Source organism: Oryctolagus cuniculus, chromosome 2 (assembly GCF_964237555.1).
Source record: "Oryctolagus cuniculus chromosome 2, mOryCun1.1, whole genome shotgun sequence".
In the NCBI taxonomy this organism is placed as follows: Eukaryota; Metazoa; Chordata; class Mammalia; order Lagomorpha; family Leporidae; genus Oryctolagus; species Oryctolagus cuniculus.
This window is the reverse complement of record NC_091433.1, coordinates 102,465,754-102,485,375: the sequence shown is the minus strand read 5'-3', so window position 1 is coordinate 102,485,375 and position 19,622 is coordinate 102,465,754. Positions and strand designations below refer to the sequence as shown.

Here is a 19,622-nt window from a genome sequence, read left to right as displayed (position 1 = left end):
CACCTTAGGTAACCCCAAGCCAGAGCAGAAGATAGGAAAATGACAACTCACCCAACATGTTCAGCGTCCCAATCGTATTGGTTTTTAATGTCTTGATAGGGTTATACATGTAGTTGGGAGGAGAGGCTGGAGAGGCCAGATGGTATATCTGGTCAACTAAAAGAGACAAAACAGAGACACATTATTTCCAAGAAAAATACTACAAAAGAAAAAAAAAACACACACAAGAAACTAAACTCCTAGAAATTATACCATAGCAAAAAGGCATTAGTGTCTCTTTCACTGACATTCTAGTTGTTAACATGCTACCCTTTATAGAAACTAATTTACATTTGTAATTAGAAGAGCAAAAAATAGTCCAATTTTCTGGAGACAAAAACATGTGTTGGGTTGGTTGTTTGGGGCTACTCATCTTCAACCACAGGAAACCTGATTATCGAGTTGATTATTTTCCGAGGTTTTTGTCCCACATAAAGCACTCACATCAGAAGGCAGACATGAACCTACAGTAAACGTTGGTTTTGTTTTGTTGTGAAGCAAACAGGACCTAAAAGCAAAGGCACAAAACCACAAGAGCAAACAGCCCTTCTCTTGGCTTGTTCACATCCGATCCGTAAAGGCAGATCCTGAGAGGACACACTGCCCTCTGATGCCGTCTGCCACGCGGCACGCTGTGGGAACTTCAGAACCGCGAACCCAGCTAAAACCCTGTTTCTGTACACAACACCAGCATCGTGTGTTCTGTGACAGCAACAGAACGCAGCACACACACACACACACACACACACACGGCTACTTTAGGCTGGGAGACTCTGCACCTTTGTATGCACATTTTAAGAAGCCCAGACTGAAAAGCCTGAGTTAAGTTTTAAAATACAACCAATGCTCACGAAGAGAATACTCTTCTTTCATGAGAACTAAGAGACAAAATCTTTAAAAAAAGATGCTGGTAGCCTGTCAATATGAAATTCACAGAAAGGACCGGTCCAGGTCAGGGGAGAATCTTGTGCCTGGCGTCCCTGTCCTCAGGTTACTCTGGGTTGATAAACAGCCAGATACAATGTGAACAAGAACTATATCCTATGAATCCGAAGTCCACAAGGTCAGCTTTCCATGGGGCCTCACAGGACCCCCTAACTCTGACGCTGCTCTGTCTTTCCCAGCCGGGGTCAGCCCCTCACACCTGCTAAGGCCCCAGAGCTGTAGGTGGGAGAAGACAACGACCGACCCCGGGGGTGGGACTGCATCTCCTCCTTTGAGAACACCACCTCATGCCCACGGCTGACCAGGAGCAGGAAGGGGCAGGTTAGGACTCGGATGCTTCTGGACAGAGCTGAGGATGCAACACCAGCACAGCCAGACGGCTGAGACCTGGACTGCTCCTCTCACCCGACTCAGGCCGCCCCACGCTCCTCAGACAGCAGAAACCAATGTGCACAGGCCATGATCCGGCAGAACCAACCACTCAGCACTGGTTCTCACTCTGGGGGTGACGTCCAATGCAGTGGAAGGAGGAAAACAAGTGTGCTCTGAGAGCACCTGCTACTTCCCTGACCTCCACGGTGCTCTGGCCTGGGCTGCCTGGGAACAGGGCTCAGTGTAAGCCAGCTTAGTGAAGAGATGAGCCATAAATCTAAGCTTTCCATCCCCAAAGCCTGTTCCTTCTGTCTGCTGTTATCTGGCAGCTCAGCCCTTCTGCTGCCCCTGGAAAGCTAAGGGATCTCCAGTGAAACTGTGTCATGCCATTGATTAAAGTAGCAACACTGATGCATCGCCCTGCTTAAGAGCCTGAAAATTCAAGGTTCTCTGTGGTCCCTGTCCCAGGAAAATGTGTTCTGCTTGTGTCGTTAATAAGAGCAATTCCTGATCCTACCCTAAAAGGGGCACTGCACAGGAGTCTGTTGATGTTTAACCTGCTAAAGAATCATGGCAGGGAGAAGTGAGGGAATCTTCAGGGCAGGGATAAATATGCAGCGGTGAGAGATGCTAAATGAATAAAAGCAGCAGAGTCAACCCTCACGGGCCAGGCAGAAAGAGAGTGAGTATGTCAACGGCACTGATGATCAGTGCACCAAAAGTGCAGGAACATTCAAAAATCCAAGCTGGGTGGACAGAGGACACCAACAGGAGTTGTGGGGTGGCAGAGAGGCACGTCTGTTCATTGGCTGGACACACACTGTCTTTGGGTCCGTCCACCAAGTGACCCTGCCATGACTCTTCCACATTTACAAGGCCCTGTGTCATTATCTCAGAAACAAACCGGGGCTGGCACTGTGGTGTAGTGAGTAAAGCCATTGTCTGCAGTGCGTGCATCCCATATGGGCACCTGTTCGAGTCCTGGCTGCTCCACTTCTGATCCAGCTCTCTGCCATGGCCTGGGAAAGCAGCAGAAGATGGCCCAAGTCCTTGGGCTGCTGCACCCACGTGGGAGACCTGGTAAAAGCCCCTGGCTCCTGGCTTTAGATTGGCTCAGCTCCGGCCGTTGCTGCCAATTGGGGGAGTGAACCAGTGGATGGAAGACCTCTCTCTCTCTCTCTCTCTCTCTCTCTCTCTCTCTTTCTCTGCCTCTCCTTCTCTCTCTGTGGTAACTCTTTCAAATAAATAAAATAAATCTTAAAAAAAATGAACATTATCAACACCACCCCTCCCAGGAGGTAAGTACATTATGTTTATGTAGGAAGGAGGCTGGGAGAGAGGTGAAGCATTTGCCTGCTCTACTGTGAATTCTGAAGAGGGAAGACTCTACCCTCCTAACCACAATTCTTCAGAAGAAATTCACGTGCCTGAAACTCCCATCAGTGGTTCACAAATAGGGAAGGAAAAAAAAAAAAACAGCCCTGTAGAGATTGAGCAACTCTTGGGATAACTCAAAATCACTGTTTAGAACCCAGCAGAGAAATCAGGCAATATCACGTATCAAAGGGGCGATCGCTGTTCAGACGGAAGTCTCCGAGGATGTACCTGGGATCAAGGCTCCTGTGCCATGTCTGCACCCTACAGAGCCGCCGAGGGCCAGGTAAGGGTTTACATATGAAAACAAAGACAAGGGAAGCACTGAAAAGTAAAATAAAGCTTTGTTTCTTTCTTTGAAGTCATGTGCTGATTCAGCGTATGGTAAAATTCCAACACAAGGTACCTGTAGCTCCAAGTTCAAGGACTGGCAGAAATACAGCTCTCCACAGCTGTGGGTTCCGTGGATGAAAAACGCTGCCCTCGCCCAAGGAAACCCGCATCTGTATGAACACATACAGGCTAGTGTTCCCTGTCGTTCTTCCTTAGACATTACCGAACAGGCTGAGTATCCTGGGTGGGCAGCTGGCCCACTGGTTGAGACTCTGCTTGAGACGCCCACATCAAATATTCAGAGAGCCTGGGTTCAAGTCACAGCTTCCTTCCAACTCCAGCTTCCTGCTACTGTGCACCCCGGGAGGCAGCAGTGATGGCTCGAGGACTTGGGTCCCTGCCACCCACAGGGGACACCTAGATGGAGTTCCAGGCTCCTGGCTGCAACCTGGCCTAACACTGGTTGTTGTAGGCATTTGGAGAGTGAACCAGCAGATGGAAGATCTCTTTCTGTCTGTCTCTGTTGCTCTAACTTTCAAATAAGTAACATTAATTAATGAATTAAATGTTTGTGGCAAATTGGAATTAAGACGTAAGTGCTGAGGAGATGAGCTTGGGCAGGTGAAGATATCAAGTTCTCACGCCTTTGGCCCTTTCCCCTTGATGTCTATGCTCCCCTATCTCCGTGCCTCTGTGGTAACCGGTGTCATGGTAACTGACAAGCCCACCTGCTCTGCTAGCTGTCCACAAGTCTGTCATACAACAGTCTGGCTCTGGGTAGGGAAGGCATATCTCTAGATATGTGGTTGCTTGTGGGTGGATGTGGACACGGACACAGCTAGTGGTGGATGTGGGGCTGTGTGCGTATGTAGATTGTGTGTGTGTGTGTGTGTGAGTGTGTCTGCCTCTCACCATGGACACAAAGGTGGTATCTGCCATGGTCCCACCACCTTCAGAGGCAAGTGGCTGTGCCTGTGCAGTCTCACCATCACTGAGAATAAAGAAGATATAAACCCACAAACGGTTCTTCTGAGTTGTTATCTGACACGGTGGAATCCGAATCTGCTTGCTCTGGGCCCTAAGACTTGGACACACGTAAAGAAAAACCAGAAACTGTTTATAGCAGGTTCTTTTTGTTTCCAGAGAATTGGCAACTTAAGTAATAAAAGAGGCAAGAGGGAAAGTTTTTACAATGCACCTTTAAAAAAAACTTTGTATCATATAATAATACTGCCGGTTAAGCATACTTTTAATTTAAAAAATCACATTTAGAAAGATGATTGGATGTTAGCTGATTTCTGAATACAGAATCAAGGGTAATTTTCTGTTTTCTTTTTTATATTTTCCCAAATTTTCTTTTAACATATATGTATTATTTTCATCATCAGAAAAGAATATGGGGCCGGTGCCATGGTGCACTAGGTTAATCCTCCGCCTGTGGCGCCAGCATCTCATATGGGCACCGGGTTCTAGTCCCGTTGCTCCTCTTCCAGTGCAGCTCTCTGCTGTGGCCAGGGAGTGCAGTGGAGGATGGCCCAAGTGCTTGGGCCCTGCACCCCATGGGAGACCAGGAGATGCACCTGGCTCCTGGCTTCAGATCAGCGTAGCTCTGGCCTTTGTGGCTATTTGGGGAGTGAACCAACGGAAGGAAGACCTTTCTTTCTGGCCTTACCTCTCACTGTTTGTAATTCTACCGGTCAAATAAATAAATAAAAATCTCAAAAAAAAAGAAAAAAGAATATTCTTTTGAAAAGAGAAACAGATTCTCTTCCATTTTATTCTTTATCAAAAACATAAACAAGAAAGTTAACTTTCATTTAGTTCAAAGTGTTTTTAACTTCTTTTTAAATGCTGTCACGTGGTCCTGATTTCTAGTTTAACAGCCTTGTGGTCAGAGAGCACACTTTTTATGATTTCTGTTCTTTCCAGTTTGTTACTCTGTATTTTATGGCTCAGACCAGCAGTCTTGGGAAATGTTCCCTGTGTACTGTGCTGTTGTTGGGTGAAGTGGGCATTGTGGGGGCAGGAAGGGAGGGAATGACCAAGCACATGGAAGGCCCCGGTGCTAGGGCTGGGAATGTACTGAGGCAAGCGGGTGAGATGCAGGCTTTCAACTGCGAGGTGGATGAGCGTCCTCCACTCCCCTAATGCACATGCCAACGAGGGACCTCACACCTGGGCACAGGACACATGTACTGCAGAGTCCCATTCAGCGTGTACATGTGTACCCTGCACAGTGTGCAGACAGACGCAGTGGAAATGGTGGGAGAGTGGCTTCGGGATCAAAGCTCACAAAGAAGGTAAATTACTTACTAATGGGCCATTTATACTATGTTTGGCTTCTCAGCAGTTCAGGCTAAATATCCCTTATTGGAAATGCTTGAAACCAGAAGTGTTTCAGATGTCAGTGTTTTTGGATTTGGGAATATTTACTTAGAGTTTACCAGCTGAGCAACCCTAATCCAAAAATCTGAAATCCAAAATGTTCTGAAATCTGAACTTTGGGCTGAATACTGTGCTAAGCCTGTTCAGTTGCCTTCTACACTACCCTACCAAATCCAGAGGCTTAAAAACCTGCCCATCTGTAGTCCAACACGTGTGTGGGTCAGAGGTCTGGCATGATTCTCAGCTGGTTTTTGGCTTTGCCTCTCTGGCGCTGAAATCAAACTAAAAAGAAACCTATGCTATACTCATACAACGAGAACTTCTCAGCAGGTACACTGATTCCTCAAGGCACTTTTACTGACATGGGGAAATGCTCCCAACTTGTTAAAAACAAACGGGACAAAGCAGAATGCTGCGCTAAGGAGGCCACGGGGTGGGGTGGGAAGGGGCAGTTAACTGTGGAGACTTGGAGTAGGAGCCAAGGCTGAGTTCTGGTGCTGCCACATGGTCTAACCTCCTCCCAGCTCTCCAGGTAAGTAGGGATGATACCTCGCAGCCCTTGGGCCATGGTCGTATAAAAAGGAGAATTAAAGTCAAGTCTGTGTGATCCTCAGAGGCTCCTGAAAGCAAGCACCTGGGGACAGCACACCTTCTAGAACCTCAGAGAAGGAGTTTTCACAGTCTACTTGAGACTCCTGAATTAGTATCCTGTGACTGCATTACTGAAGTAGCACCAATTAGCTGGACATAAGCACCAGATATTTACCCTCACGCAGCTCTAGCAGCCCAAAGTCTGCAAGCCAGGTGTTGGCAGGGCCACACTTTCTCCCTCGCCTCCTCCAGTGCACCTTGGCTCAGGCTGCATGACTCCACTCTGCCTTCAAGTCTCTCTGTGTGCTTTGTCTTCTGTCATTCTCTTTCTTAAATGGCCACTGGCCACTGGAATTTCAGCCCACCCATGTCATTCAGAGACCCTTACATCTTTTCTCCATTAAGGTCACACTCACAGGTTCTGGGTGTTGAGATGGGGGCCGCTCCTTTTTGGAGCCGCCATTCAACACACAACAGCCTCAAAGCATAATGCCGTTAAAGGGGGAAAGTGACTGGTAAGTAGGGTTTCATTATTAATTCAGCACTTTACGCTGCTAATTTCCCACAGGAAGCTGAAAGCACTGCTTGTGAAATGGCTCGGGCATCAGGCTGCACTATGGAAGCTGTCTTAGTGCCATCAGGCTGCGGTAATGAATGACGTAACTGGTGATTCACAAACAACGGCAATGTGTTGCCCACATTTGAGAGGCTGGGAAGTCCAAGATCCAGATGCTGGCATATTTGCAGTGTGGTAGGGGCCTGCTTCCTGGTCTACGGATGGTCCCTTCTCACTGTCCTCACATAGCAGTAGGGGTGAGGGATCTTGCTGAGGTCTCTTTTATAAGGCCACCAATCTCACTGATGAGAACTTCACCTCCATGATGGAATCACCTCCCAAAGGCCCTACCTGCTAATACCATCAACTTAGGGGTTCAGAATTCAACACGGGACTTCCGGGGGACACAAACATTCAGACCATAGCAGATGTGTATTGCATAAATGTTACTTTAACAGATGCCAGAAGTTCAAAACCAGTGGTTACTATGCAGTAGCGAAACTGGATATTCACACTATTATAATCCCACCCAGCCCCCCACCCCCCAGCCACTTTTTTTTCCACCACAGAAACTAGGATGGTGCCTTGTGCACAGTAAGACAATTTCAAAAACAGAACACAACACTGAACGTGGCCGAGTCGGATGGCTTGCCCCTGGGGATCTGGCTGCCCTGGTGTGATGGCAAAGTCCGGCTTTCTCTCACCTTCAATGTAGAGCGGCTCCACCACATCGTGGTTAATCAGCTCAAAGTTCTCGTGGCCGATCCAGTGTTCCACGTTTCTCTTCCTGCCCGTGAAGAAGTTGTCCACCACGGTCACCTCGTGGCCGTCCATCATGAGCTTGTCAGTGAGATGGGAGCCCACGAACCCCGCGCCTCCAGTTATCTGCGTTAGGATAATGTGTGTAAGACATCCCCAGAAAAAGCACTTGAGAACGCCATGATGGCCAACTTCACGGAGCGACATCTTGGGCACAGTCCATGCTAAGCCATTCCTGTGAACACCCATTTCTCAACCACAAGCTAGGTACTTACACATGCCCCGGGGAAAACACTAACTTGAAGGTTTAAATTAGAATGATGGAGACAGACATCCTGGAACTCAACAGCTTTCTGTTAGCGTGGCTCCCAGTCTCACTTTCTGAATCCCCTCTGCTTCAGAGCTAAGAAACTGACACCGGAGACGATGAGTTTTCGACAGAGATCCTTAGCTCACTCCTTCAGACAGAATAAGCCTATAGTCTTCTGAACCACATGCTGTCTCCACTACCTGTCAATTTGTCTGGTTTGTGTTCTAACTTCAGCCCTCCCACCGCTATGGTTTAGATACTGTTTTGTGCCCCCAAGAGCTTTGTGCAGGAAGCCTGGCCCTCACCGGGGGTGATGCTGGGAGACAGCAGGAACTTTAAGAGGAGGGACGTAGGTAATCAGGGATGCTGCCCTCCGAGGGGAAGGGACTGATGCAGTTCTCCTCGGGACCCCGGTTAGTTCTCACCAGACTCCTACAAAAGAGCAAGCCAGGCCCCTCCCCATTTTCCTGCTTCGTGTCTTGACATGTGATCCCTCTTGCAAGCAATCCTGCTGTGATGCCATCTGCCACGCGGTCCTTGCCTTGCCAGAGACCAAACCAATGGGGCTGCACAATCTTGGACTTTCAGCCTACCAAACTGTGAGCTAAATACATCTATTTTCTCTATAAAGTACCCAGCTTCAGGGACTTTGTTAATGCAACAGAAACTGAACACTTAGCTCCGTTCCACATGCACACCTATACAATGATCATGAAAAAGATTCTCTAAAAAAGTAATTGAATTTCAAATTTAGCTACTAGTACTTAATTCATGGGCTGAGACTTCATTTTATCTTCATTCTATTGTACTTTCCCAAGCATTCTAGGAGGTTTTTAAATCAGAAATATTACAACCATTTAAAATAAATTGAACCTCTTTTAATGCAATCTACATATTGATATGTAAATGTTCCCCCAAATAAGATATTCCTTGGTAATCTAACATTATCTCTGCACCCAAAATACCTTGGTGACAGCTCAGAGCTTAGCGGGAGTGTAATGTGCTGAATCACACACCCTCATCTCCAACATTTCAATGGTTTTAGTAGTGACACAAGATTGCTGGACGGGTCAGACCTCTGGGGTAGCAGGTAAGATGCTGACTGAGATCCCTGCCTCCCATAGCCGAGCGCTGGAGTCCAAGTCCCAGCTCGCTTCCTAATTCCTGCTTCCTGCAGTGGAAGGCAGTGGTGACAGCTCAAGTACCTGGGTCCACACCACCCACACGGGAGACTCCAATCAGAGTTCCCGGCTCCTGGCTTCGGCCTGACCCAGCCCCAGCATTGTGGACATTTGGGAAGTAAGCCAGCAGATGGGAAATCTCAGTGTCTGTGTTTCTCTGCCTTTCAAAAAAAGTTTTTACAAATTAAAATAACTGTAGGAAGCACCTTAACCTTGACCTAAATGCACTGGAATTGTTTTTCTTGAGCAATTCTCGTCTACTGAGAATACCTAGCAGATCTATGGGACATAACTGCACAGTTATAATTTTTTTCCTCAGCACTTTCAGCCCATCAGGCAAATATTTCAAATGGAAAGAAAACCAGAAGTACAGACTTCAGGAAGCTTCCTCGGGAACACTAACCACCAAGGCCAAGCACCGCCTCTCTAAGTAACATGGAACTAATTCCTGAAGGACATCAGGAGAAAAGACGTAATACCCCTTTCTTGGAAACGTTTAGAACATAGGCAGCTCGGCACGGCTGTGAATGTAGGAAGGAGCTCAACTCAGTGTGCTTGCATTTCTTGCTCTTGGGGTGCAGCTCAAGGTCAGCATTCACACGCGCGCCACTCAGCCAATTACCAAAAGGAATATATTTCCCAACAAAACTCTTCTTTGTCCTAAGGCTTCAACGATCACTGAAACGCCTTCAGATTTTAGCACCAATAGGCGAGACTCATACATCTAGTGGCTCTGAGACATGCTTGTCCTATGAGAGAGCAGATGAGTGGGAAATGCTAGGTCCATTTGTGGTGATGCTGCGTGACGTGAAGTGAATTCTGCAGTACTCAGCATTGACAGGAGGACCAGCCCACATGGAAACAGCAACTCTGGCCCCACTGAGCAGGGTTCACCTACCGGTGTTGCTGGAGTTTGAATGTGGCCCTCCAAAATCTTGTGCTAGAAATTTAATCCCCAAGGCAACAGCGTTGGGAGGTGGAGCCTAAAGAGAGGGGATTATGGCATGAGGGTGCTGCCCTCATGAACGGATTAATGCCGTCATCTTGGAAGCAGGTTCATAACCACAGGAATGGTATCCCTATAAAGGGACCGGTGTGGCCCCTTTTGTCTCTCTCGTGCCCTTTCTCTGCCCTTCTGCCACGGCAAGACGCAGCATGAAGGCCCTCGTAAGACAGGAGAGCCCTGATCTTAGACCTCCCAGTCACCAGAGACACGAGAGACTAACTTTGAGATCACAGTAAATTACATAGACTGGGGTATTCTGTTACAGCAGCACAAAACAGACCAAGACAAGACCATCAGATTGTGGGGTCAGTCTGATAAGTGAAATTAGCATTGTTCCTTGGGACACTAAGGTATGATTTCTAAATTCATGCTCAAATGCACACACATCCCAGAAGTGACGGAAATAACCCTGAAAGGTGGGCCTGTGACTTCTAGAAGAGATTACGTGAGTGAACAGGCTAATTTGGCTTCAGGAGTTGAGTCAGGTTCTGCCCTTTGGGATGCACGTTCCTACAGCCGAGATGATGGGTAAAACGTACAATAAAGATGAATTTGCGTATTAATCATTTACGTATCAAGGTCACAGATAAAAATACTTCTGTGGAACAGCAGTGTGAGGTGCTCCACAGGCCTGTTCTCCAACAATATCACAACTGGGAGAAATTACTCAAAAATAAATAAATAAAATGACTAAGAGTCTGGAAATTGGGGGCAGGCATTGGGCCTAGTGGTTTAGAGGCTGGTAAAGATGCCTACATCCTGTATAGGGGACTATGGTCTATTATCTGCGTCCAAATGCTGACTGCAGCTTCCCACAGCACACACCCTGGAGGCAGCAGTGACAGCTCACAGAGTTGGATCCCTGCCACCCACGGACAGTCCTGAATTGAGTTTCCAGGTCCCAGATTCAGCCTCACCCAGTCCTGGCCATTGTGGGCACTGGGAGAGTGAACCAACCTCTCATAAAAATAAAATAATTTGAAAAACCAAAACATCTCTGGAAATTGTCCTAAGCATGTACGGTGAATGAAGTAACAATTTCAGCACAATCTACAATGGAGTAAGAAGAGCCAGCGTCTGTAATACTTGAGCCATGGCTCCCTCCTCTTCCTTCCCCACCCCCAGTTCACAGTAGGTGAGTGGGCTCAGTGTGTGAGTGTTCCCAGTCAAAAGATAAGCTATCTCGGGCCGGCGCCGTGGCTCACTTGGTTAATCCTCTGCCTGCCGCGCCGGCATCCCATATGTGCACTGGGTTCTAGTCCCGGTTGCTCCTCTTCCAGTCCAGCTCTCTGCTGTGGCCCAGGTAGGCAGTGGAGGATGGCTCAGGTGCTTGGGCCCCTGCACCCCCATGGGAGACCAGGAGGAAGCACCTGGCTCCTGGCTTCGGATTGGCACAGCGCCAGCTGTAGCGGCCATTTGGGGGGTGAACCAACGGAAGGAAGACCTTTCTCTCTGTCTCTCTCACTGTCTAACTCTGCCTGTCAAATTAAAAAAAAAAAAAAAAAAGATAAGCTATCTCACCAATAAGGGCAGGTCAGCAGCATGTCCCGGATGGGGGACGGGGAGGGCTAAGAAACACGGGATTCCAATCCCCCTTGCTTGCTCACAGGGGCTGGAGTCCAGGCCCAAGGAGATCAGGGCTGCTGCTCCTGCCCGGACCCTGCTGTGACGCAGAGCAGTCCCTTCACCCCATCTCCAGAGCAGCCTCACAGACCATTCCCTGAAGACAGAGCTCACCCACACAGAGCTCCAGAGTGCTCCCCAAAGCAGCTGACTGTTTCAAAGAGAAAGCAGGCAAGTTCAAGCACAAGGGCGTTCTCAAAAACAATGGAGATTTCAGCAGTAAACAGTAAAAAAAAAAAAAGAGGTAGTAGTTCCGACAGCAAACACGCCAAACCCTAGACCAGCTATTTAACAGAAGGAACCAAGGAAATGGGGCAATTATGAGCCTCCTGGCATAGAAGAAACTGGGCCGGGCTCAGAATCCACCTCTGCAAAAGGGCCGGAACTGAGCTGGATCTGTGGAACAGTTTATACCCGGAGCACTGCTGAAAGAATAAAGCCATCAGTTGGCAACTGCCAAAGCCAAATCCTGGGTGTGATACCACACAAGGCAGACAGCTTAGCCAGGACTCAGGGAGAGAGACAGTCCACAGGAACCTGTAAGAAACACGGTCACCCCCGGAGCTGAGGCCAAGGCTACAGCCCAGACCTTAGCAGTTCAGGATGTGGGGGAAACTGACCTCACTGAAATAAACCAACACAGTCACTGAACAAACAGGCAAACAAAAATAAAACAAGTCTGGGACTAGGGGGTGAAGCCAGTGTTCAGAACTGCTACAAAATATAGTCATTGCTCAACATCCACAGGGACCTGGTCCAGGACCCCACAGATGCTCAACTTCTTTATATAAAACGGTGTACTACTGGGGCCCAGCGCTGTGGTGCAGCAAGTAAGCCACTGCCTGCAGTGCCGGCATCTCATATAGGCACTGGTTCAAGTCCCAGCTCCTCTACTTCCAATCAGTTCCCTGCTAATGTGCCTGGGAAAGCAGTGGAGGATGGCCCAAGTCCCTGGGCCCCGGCCATCCAAGTCAGAAGAAGCTCTTGGTTCCTGGCTTTGGCCTGGCCCATCCCTGGTCATTGTGGCCATTTGGCAAGTGAAACAATAGATAGAAGCTTTCTCTCTGTCTCTCCTCTCTCTGTGACTCTGACTTTCAAATAAATAAATCCCTTTTAAAAAGACTGGTGTATTATTTACACATAATCTATGCACATCTGCCTGTGTACTCTACATCATCTCAAGATTACTTATATGCATATGCAAATGCCATGTGTGACCCTGTTACTCTGTGCTGTTTAGGAAATAACAGGGCCTCAGAGAATTACAGGACATCAGTAAGTGCACCAACAGGCATTCAGTGGGACTTTCAGGAAGGAGGAAGAAAGGAACAGAAGAATGTATTCAAGGAATAAAGCCTGCAAACCCCCCAGAAAGATGAACGACATTCAGTAAGGTCAGTGAACTCCAAGTAGCATACCTAAAACAGAAATACACGCAGAGATACGTGTACTAAAATGCTAACAACCAAAGACAAAGCTCTTGAAAGGAGCTGCACTGGACTAAATACTGTCCTGCAAAACACACATCCTTCCAGGAGCTTCAGAATGGGCCCTTATGTGGAAACACTGCCACTGGCGCTGTGGTTGCTGAAGATAAGCTCATACTGGATTAGGGTGGGCCCTTAATTCAATGTGAGACACATAGGACCCATCTGGTAACAGATGCAGGGACTGCAATGAAGCCTCTCAAGACGAGGAATGCCAAGGATTGCTGGCAACACCAGAAGCATGGAGCAGATGCTTCCCTACAACCTTCAGAGACAGCGGGCTCTCACAACACCTTGATTTCAGACGTGCAGTTTCTAGAACTATGAAAGAGTAAATTTCTGTTTCTTTCTTAAGCCCCCAAGTTGGTGGTGATTGTGAGAGTAGCCCAAGGAAATTAACTCAACAGAAAAAGATAAACGCTGTGTCACATACAAGGGAACCCCAATCTGATTAATAATTGACTACTGTAACAGATAATGGAGAGAGCAGTGGATGACAACTCCCAGTTGTGACATAGGCGAGTAAAGCCACCACTCATGATGCCAGCATCCCATATGGGTGCCAGTTTGTGTCCTGGCTGCTCCACTTCCAGTCCAGCTCCCTGCTTATGGCCTGCATGTCTGGACCCCTGCCCCACATGTGAGTCTGGGACCCGGAGAAAGCTCCTGGCTTCTGGCTTCAACCTGGCCTAACCTTGACTGTTGTGGCCATCTGAGGAGTGAATCAGTGGATGGAAGATCTCTCTAACTCTGCTTTTCAAATAAATAAATAAATCATAAAAAACAGAATACTACATATACAACCAAAACACCTTTCAAAAATAAAGACAAAAGTAATCGCCCATTGCTCAAAAATAAACAAAAAGGGGGAAATGTGGTGGGATGAGAAGGCCATGCCAAGATGACCGTTGGCAAGTGAGCGTCAGTTACTCAGGAGTGGCTTTGGAAACCCCCTGGGAAACCCCCTGGAAACAGAGCCTGCCTGGCAACAGGCTGTAATTGGATGTCTTCGGATACTGCCTGGCAACAGGCTGTGATTGGTTAGGGCATAAAACGCCCCTTGACCAGATTGGCTGCCTTGGCTATATAAGCCGCTGTACCAACTGAAATAAACGAGTCTGTGGGCTGCTCGCCTCTGGCCCACTTTCACCCGACTCCCGGGGTCTGTGTGGTAACTCTGTGCCTCTTGCCCCCACCACGCTCCTCCTCTCAGAACAAATCCACTGCAACAATCGCCCTTATGCTTGAACTTTCCTACTTTTTCTTTTGTTAGATAAACAAATAATGAGATAATTCATTGCTAACAGAACTACCATATAAAAAATACTAAAGGAACATTCTTCAAACTAAAAGCAAGTGATCCTAGACAACAACTAGAATCCATAGGGGGAAAAGAGGCAGTGGTGGAAGGGACCAATTAGGTAACGGGGTAATTATACAAGACAGCACATGAGGGTAAGTTCACAGAATTAAAAAGATAAGCTTATTTTGCTGCCAAAAAATTTCTGAAATTCACACATATGAAGTCTTCAAAATGTTCATGGAAATGTGTATTATTATAAAAAACTATGCAGGGACTTAAAACTTTTGAACTGGTTTTCTGCAACTTTTTGAATTGCCTTCATAATGTGTATTTCTCCTTCCTACTCTTCACTGATTTAAAGACAAATTGTATAGTACAACACTATGAATGTACTTAAAGCTGTAAAATTTTATGCTTTAAAATGGTTAATAAATTTTTACGTGTGCTTCACCATACACTCAAAAATACACAATTATAGAAAACTGTATGTGTATATATAGATAGATATATTATTAGTCCTATAATATATACAAATATACATAACAATAATAGCACAAAAAGGGTAGGCAGGGGCAATGCTATCTCATATCAAGAAATGAAATGGGAAATTAACTCAAACTTGCAGGAACAAATGAAAAAATTCATATAGGGTAAATAAAAAGATCAATGTAACAAATTCTATAAATACATCCATGTTCTCCTTTATTGCCTCAGCTTATTTGCCAGTCATAAAATTATATAAAGTAATAATTTTAACAGCATACATACTGTTTCTACATCTGTATATATTAAAATATATGAAATTTGTATACCTTAAGTAAAATTTTAAAAAAATTGCAGAGGGTATGATCTTGTATTTAGAAAGCCTGAAAGAATCTAATTAAAACTATTAGAACTAAACTGCTAAGTTTGGTAAGGTTCCAATATGGAACAAAATTCAACTGTATTTCTATATACTTACAATATATAGTCTAAAAATAAAAAAAAAAAACAAAATAATTTTATTTATGATATCAACAAAAAGAATAAAAAACTTTAGAATAAATTTATCAAAAGGAGTGTAAAACTTGTACTCTGAAAAATCACTCACACACACACACACACACACACAAAGTTGAAAGACACAAATGAAGACACAGAAAATGGAAAGACATCCCATGTTCATGGATCCAAAGACTTAGTGTTGTTAAGACAGTGATGCAGATTCAGGTCAGCGTCTATCAAAAATCTCAATTGGCTTCTTTGGAGAATCTAATCCTGAAGTTCACAGGGAATTGCAAGGAATCCAGAAAGACCAAAATCATCTTGAAAAAGAAAAGCACAGGTGGAAAACACTCTCCAATTTCAAAATGTGCAACAAAGCTACAGTTGTGTGGGTGAGGTTTCAAGATGGCTGGGCCTGGGTGGTTGACTGACAGGCAGAGGTGAAGGCCTCTCCCACGTCACAGAGGCCAGGATTCATCCCTCCCCTGCTTCCTGAAGTCCTGAGAGACCAGCAGAAGTGATGGTTTTTCTTCTAAATGAAAAAGTAAACCATAGGGACTGCCAACATGAGATGAAGATCTACATCATCCACCACGAGTGGAAAATTTATGAACCCCACACACCAAGCCCAAAAGGAAGCCTGGAAGGGAAAATTAAAGAACAAAAAATCAAGACAGGATGGTAATGAGTTGTGGTTTTGAAGACTAAACCCAGGGCAACAGCCACAGTTAAATGAGAAAGTACCGGGGCATGTGTAAAAAGCTGCGTGAAACCTCTGAACATATGTATCCTCCAACTTCATGGAAAAGAGAATCCAGATATTTACAAAGAAATGAAAAACCTAGGAGTAGAATAGAAACAGAAGAAGGCTGGTTGATCCTGTCAAGGTAATCAAGTTTCTTCTGAGAAATAAAAGGTCATACTCAGACTTACTCTTTTAAGTTACTGGGAGAATTGATCATGTTAAACCTCTTCATCATGGCAATTTCTTATAAAAACAAACATACATCTACTCTATGAGCTAGCAGATCCAATCCTCTATATTTACACAGGAGAAATGAATTCCTCTACCCACACAGTAATAACCAAAAACTAGAAATAGCTCAGATGGCCATTAGTGGGATAAGTAATCCAGCTGTACAACATATCTGTACAGCTGATTACTATTCAGCAATAAAAAGGAATGATCTGCTGACAGCCAAAACAACATGGGATGGAAAAGTATGTATAAATCCCAAAAGCATGCTGAGCTGGTTTCATTGTTACAACACCATTTGTATGAAATTCTGAATAGGCAATACCAATCTATGAGAGGATAACAAGTGTAATCATAGTTGCCTTGGGGTGGTGTTAGGGATTGACTGGGAAGGAGTATGAGGATTACGCATTTGTCACAACTCACTGAATTTATATGCTTCATTATAAATTTTACTTCAAAAAAGAAACATGGAAAAAATAGAATATAGGTAGTGCTCCTGGAACCTAGAAGTAAATACATCAGTGGTCAAGCGATTCTCAACAAGAGTGCCATGACAATTCAATGGGCAGTGAGGAGTCATTTAGTAAATTGTGCTGGACAGCTAGGCAGCCGTACACAAAAGAAGGAAGTACCCCTACCTAACGCCATGATTAAAAATCACTCATTTAAAACATCACTAAATTTAATGGGGAAATCTATGACACTTTTAGGAAAAAACAGTAAACATTTGTCACTTTACATTAGGAAACTGCTTCCGAAACATGACGGGTAAAGAATCAGCAATCAAGGGGAGAAACCAGACATCATGAACATGAAAAACGTTTGCGCTTCAAAGAACACAATGGAGAAAGTGAGAAGACATGAGGTGGGCACTGACCCAGGAGTTAAGATACTGCCCTGACACTGGAGTGCCTTTGTGTGCCGACTCTACCTTCCTGCTCATGCAGACCATGGGAGACAGCCCAATGGCTCAAGAGACCAGGCCCCTCCCACCCAGGTGGGAGGCCTGGCCTGAATCCCAAGCTCCCAGCTTTGGCCTCAGCCTAGCCCCAGCCAAAGCAGGCCTGTGGGAGAGAACAAGATAAGAGCTTCCTCTATCTACCTCTCAATTTAAAAAAGACAGAAAGAAAAGACAGAGAAAGACAACACACAGAATGGGAAAAAAAAAATTGCAAATCATATATTTGGTAAAGAACTCTTATAACTGTCCAATAAAAAAATGGGAAAATAATCCAATTACAAAATGGGCTAGGTATCTGAATAGAAATTTCTCCAAAGATACAGAAATGATCAATAAGCCCTTGAAAGGATGCTCAGCATCATTAGCTATCAGGCAAGTGTCAAATCCACAAAAAGGTATCACCTCACATCTGATAAGGGGCTATGGTCAAATACTACAAGGCAGTTATAATCAAAACAGCATGGTACTGGTACAGAAACAGATGGATAGACCCATGGAACAGAATAGAAACACCAGAAATCAATCCAAACATCTACAGCCAACTTATATTTCATCAAGGATCTAAAACCAATTCCTGGAGCAAGGACAGTCTATTCAATAAATGGTGCTGGGAAAACGGGATTTCCACATGCAGAAGCATGAAGCAAGACCCCTACCTTACACTTTACACAAAAATCCACTCAACATGGATTAAAGACCTAAATCTACGATCTGACACCATCAAGTTATTAGAGAACATTGGAGAAACCCTGCAAGATATAGGCACAGGTAAAGACTTCTTGGAAAAGACCTGGGAGGCACAGGCAGTCAAAGCCAAAATTAAGAATTGAGATTATATCAAATTGAGAAGTTTCTATACTACAAAAGAAACAGTCAGGAAAGTGAAGAGGCAACCGACAGAATGGGAAAAAATATTTGCAAACTATGCAACAGATAAAGGATTAATAACTAGAATCTACAAAGAGATCAAGAAACTCCACAACAACAAAACAAACAACCCACTTAAAAGATGGGCCAAGGACCTCAATAGACATTTTTCAAAGAGGAAATCCAAATGGCCAACAAACACATGAAAAAATGTTCAGGATCACTGGCCTTCAGGGAAATGCAAATAAAAACCATAATGAGGTTTCACCTCACCCCAGTTAGAATGGCTCACATTCAGAAATCTACCAACAACAGATGCTGGCGAGGATGTGGGGAAAAAGGGACACTAACCCGCTGTTGGTGGGAATGCAAACTGGTTAAGCTACTATGGAAGTCAGTCTGGAGATTCCTCAGAAACTTGAATATAACCCTACCATACAACCCAGCCATCCCACTCCTTGGAATTTACCCAAAGGAAATTAAATTGGTAAATAAAAGAGCTGTCTGCACCTTAATGCTTATTGCAGCTCAATTCACAATAGCTAAGACCTGGAATCAATCTAAATGCCCATCAACAGTAGAATGGATAAAGAAATTATGGGATATGTACTCTACAGAATACTATACAGCAGTAAAAAACAATGAAATCCGGTCATTTGTAACAAAATGGAGGAATCTGGAAAACATCATGCTGAGTGAAATAAGACAGTCCCAAATGGACAAATATCATATGTTCTCCCTGATCGGTGACAACTAACCAAGCACCAAAAAGGAAACCTGTTGAAGTGAAACAGACACTATGAGAAACAGCCCTTGTCCTGACTATTGATGAACAACTTAATACTTTATCCCTTTTAGTATTTTTTTTTGTTCTACTTAATACTAATGGTTGAACTCTTTAATTAACACACAATTATTCTTAGGTGGTTCAATTTAACTGAAAAGTAATCCTTGTTAAATGTAAGAGTGGGAATAAGAGAGGGAGGAGATGTACAGCTTGGAACATGCTCAATCAGACTTGCCCCAAATGGTGGAGTTAGAAATGTGCCAGGGGATCCCAATTCAATCCCATCAAGGTGGCATGTACCAATGCCATCTCACTAGTGCAAGTGATCAGTTTCAGTTCACAACTGATCATAATGATAGGACTAAGAACCAAAGGGATCACATAAACAAGACTAGTGTCTGCTAATACTAACTGATAGAATTAGGATAGGATAATTAGGATAGATAGGAGAGAATGATCCAACATGGGAAGCGGGATACACAGCTGACTCATAGAATGGCAGATGTCCTAAACAGCACTCTGGCCTCAGAATCAGCCCTTAAGGCATTCGGATCTGGCTGAAGAGCCCATGAGAGTATTTCAGGCATGGAAAGCCAAGACACTCTGGCAAAACACACACACACACACATACACACACACCCCTAAATGAAAGATTTCTGTGAGTGAGATCTCAGTGGAAAGAACAGGCCATCAAAGAAGAAGGGAGGAGAGAACTTCCACTTTAACTACAACCTTGTCTAAATAAGATCAGAGTTGGTGAACTCAAAAGGCTTCCATAGC

At 45.0% G+C, this 19,622-nt stretch overlaps 1 protein-coding gene across 4 annotated transcripts in view; it reads right to left on the bottom strand.

The window, feature by feature from the left end:
* UXS1 (UDP-glucuronate decarboxylase 1) overlaps positions 1–19,622 on the bottom strand; it is a 100,994-nt gene that overhangs the window by 33,850 nt on the left and 47,522 nt on the right. For all 4 annotated transcript variants that reach the window (XM_051834846.2, XM_051834855.2, XM_070068699.1 and 1 more), the window contains 2 exons: positions 7,300–7,480; positions 52–156 (listed from right to left, as the gene is read on the bottom strand). In XM_051834846.2, the coding sequence (XP_051690806.1) occupies positions 52–156; positions 7,300–7,480 (286 nt within the window). The remainder of the gene's footprint in view (positions 1–51; positions 157–7,299; positions 7,481–19,622) is intronic.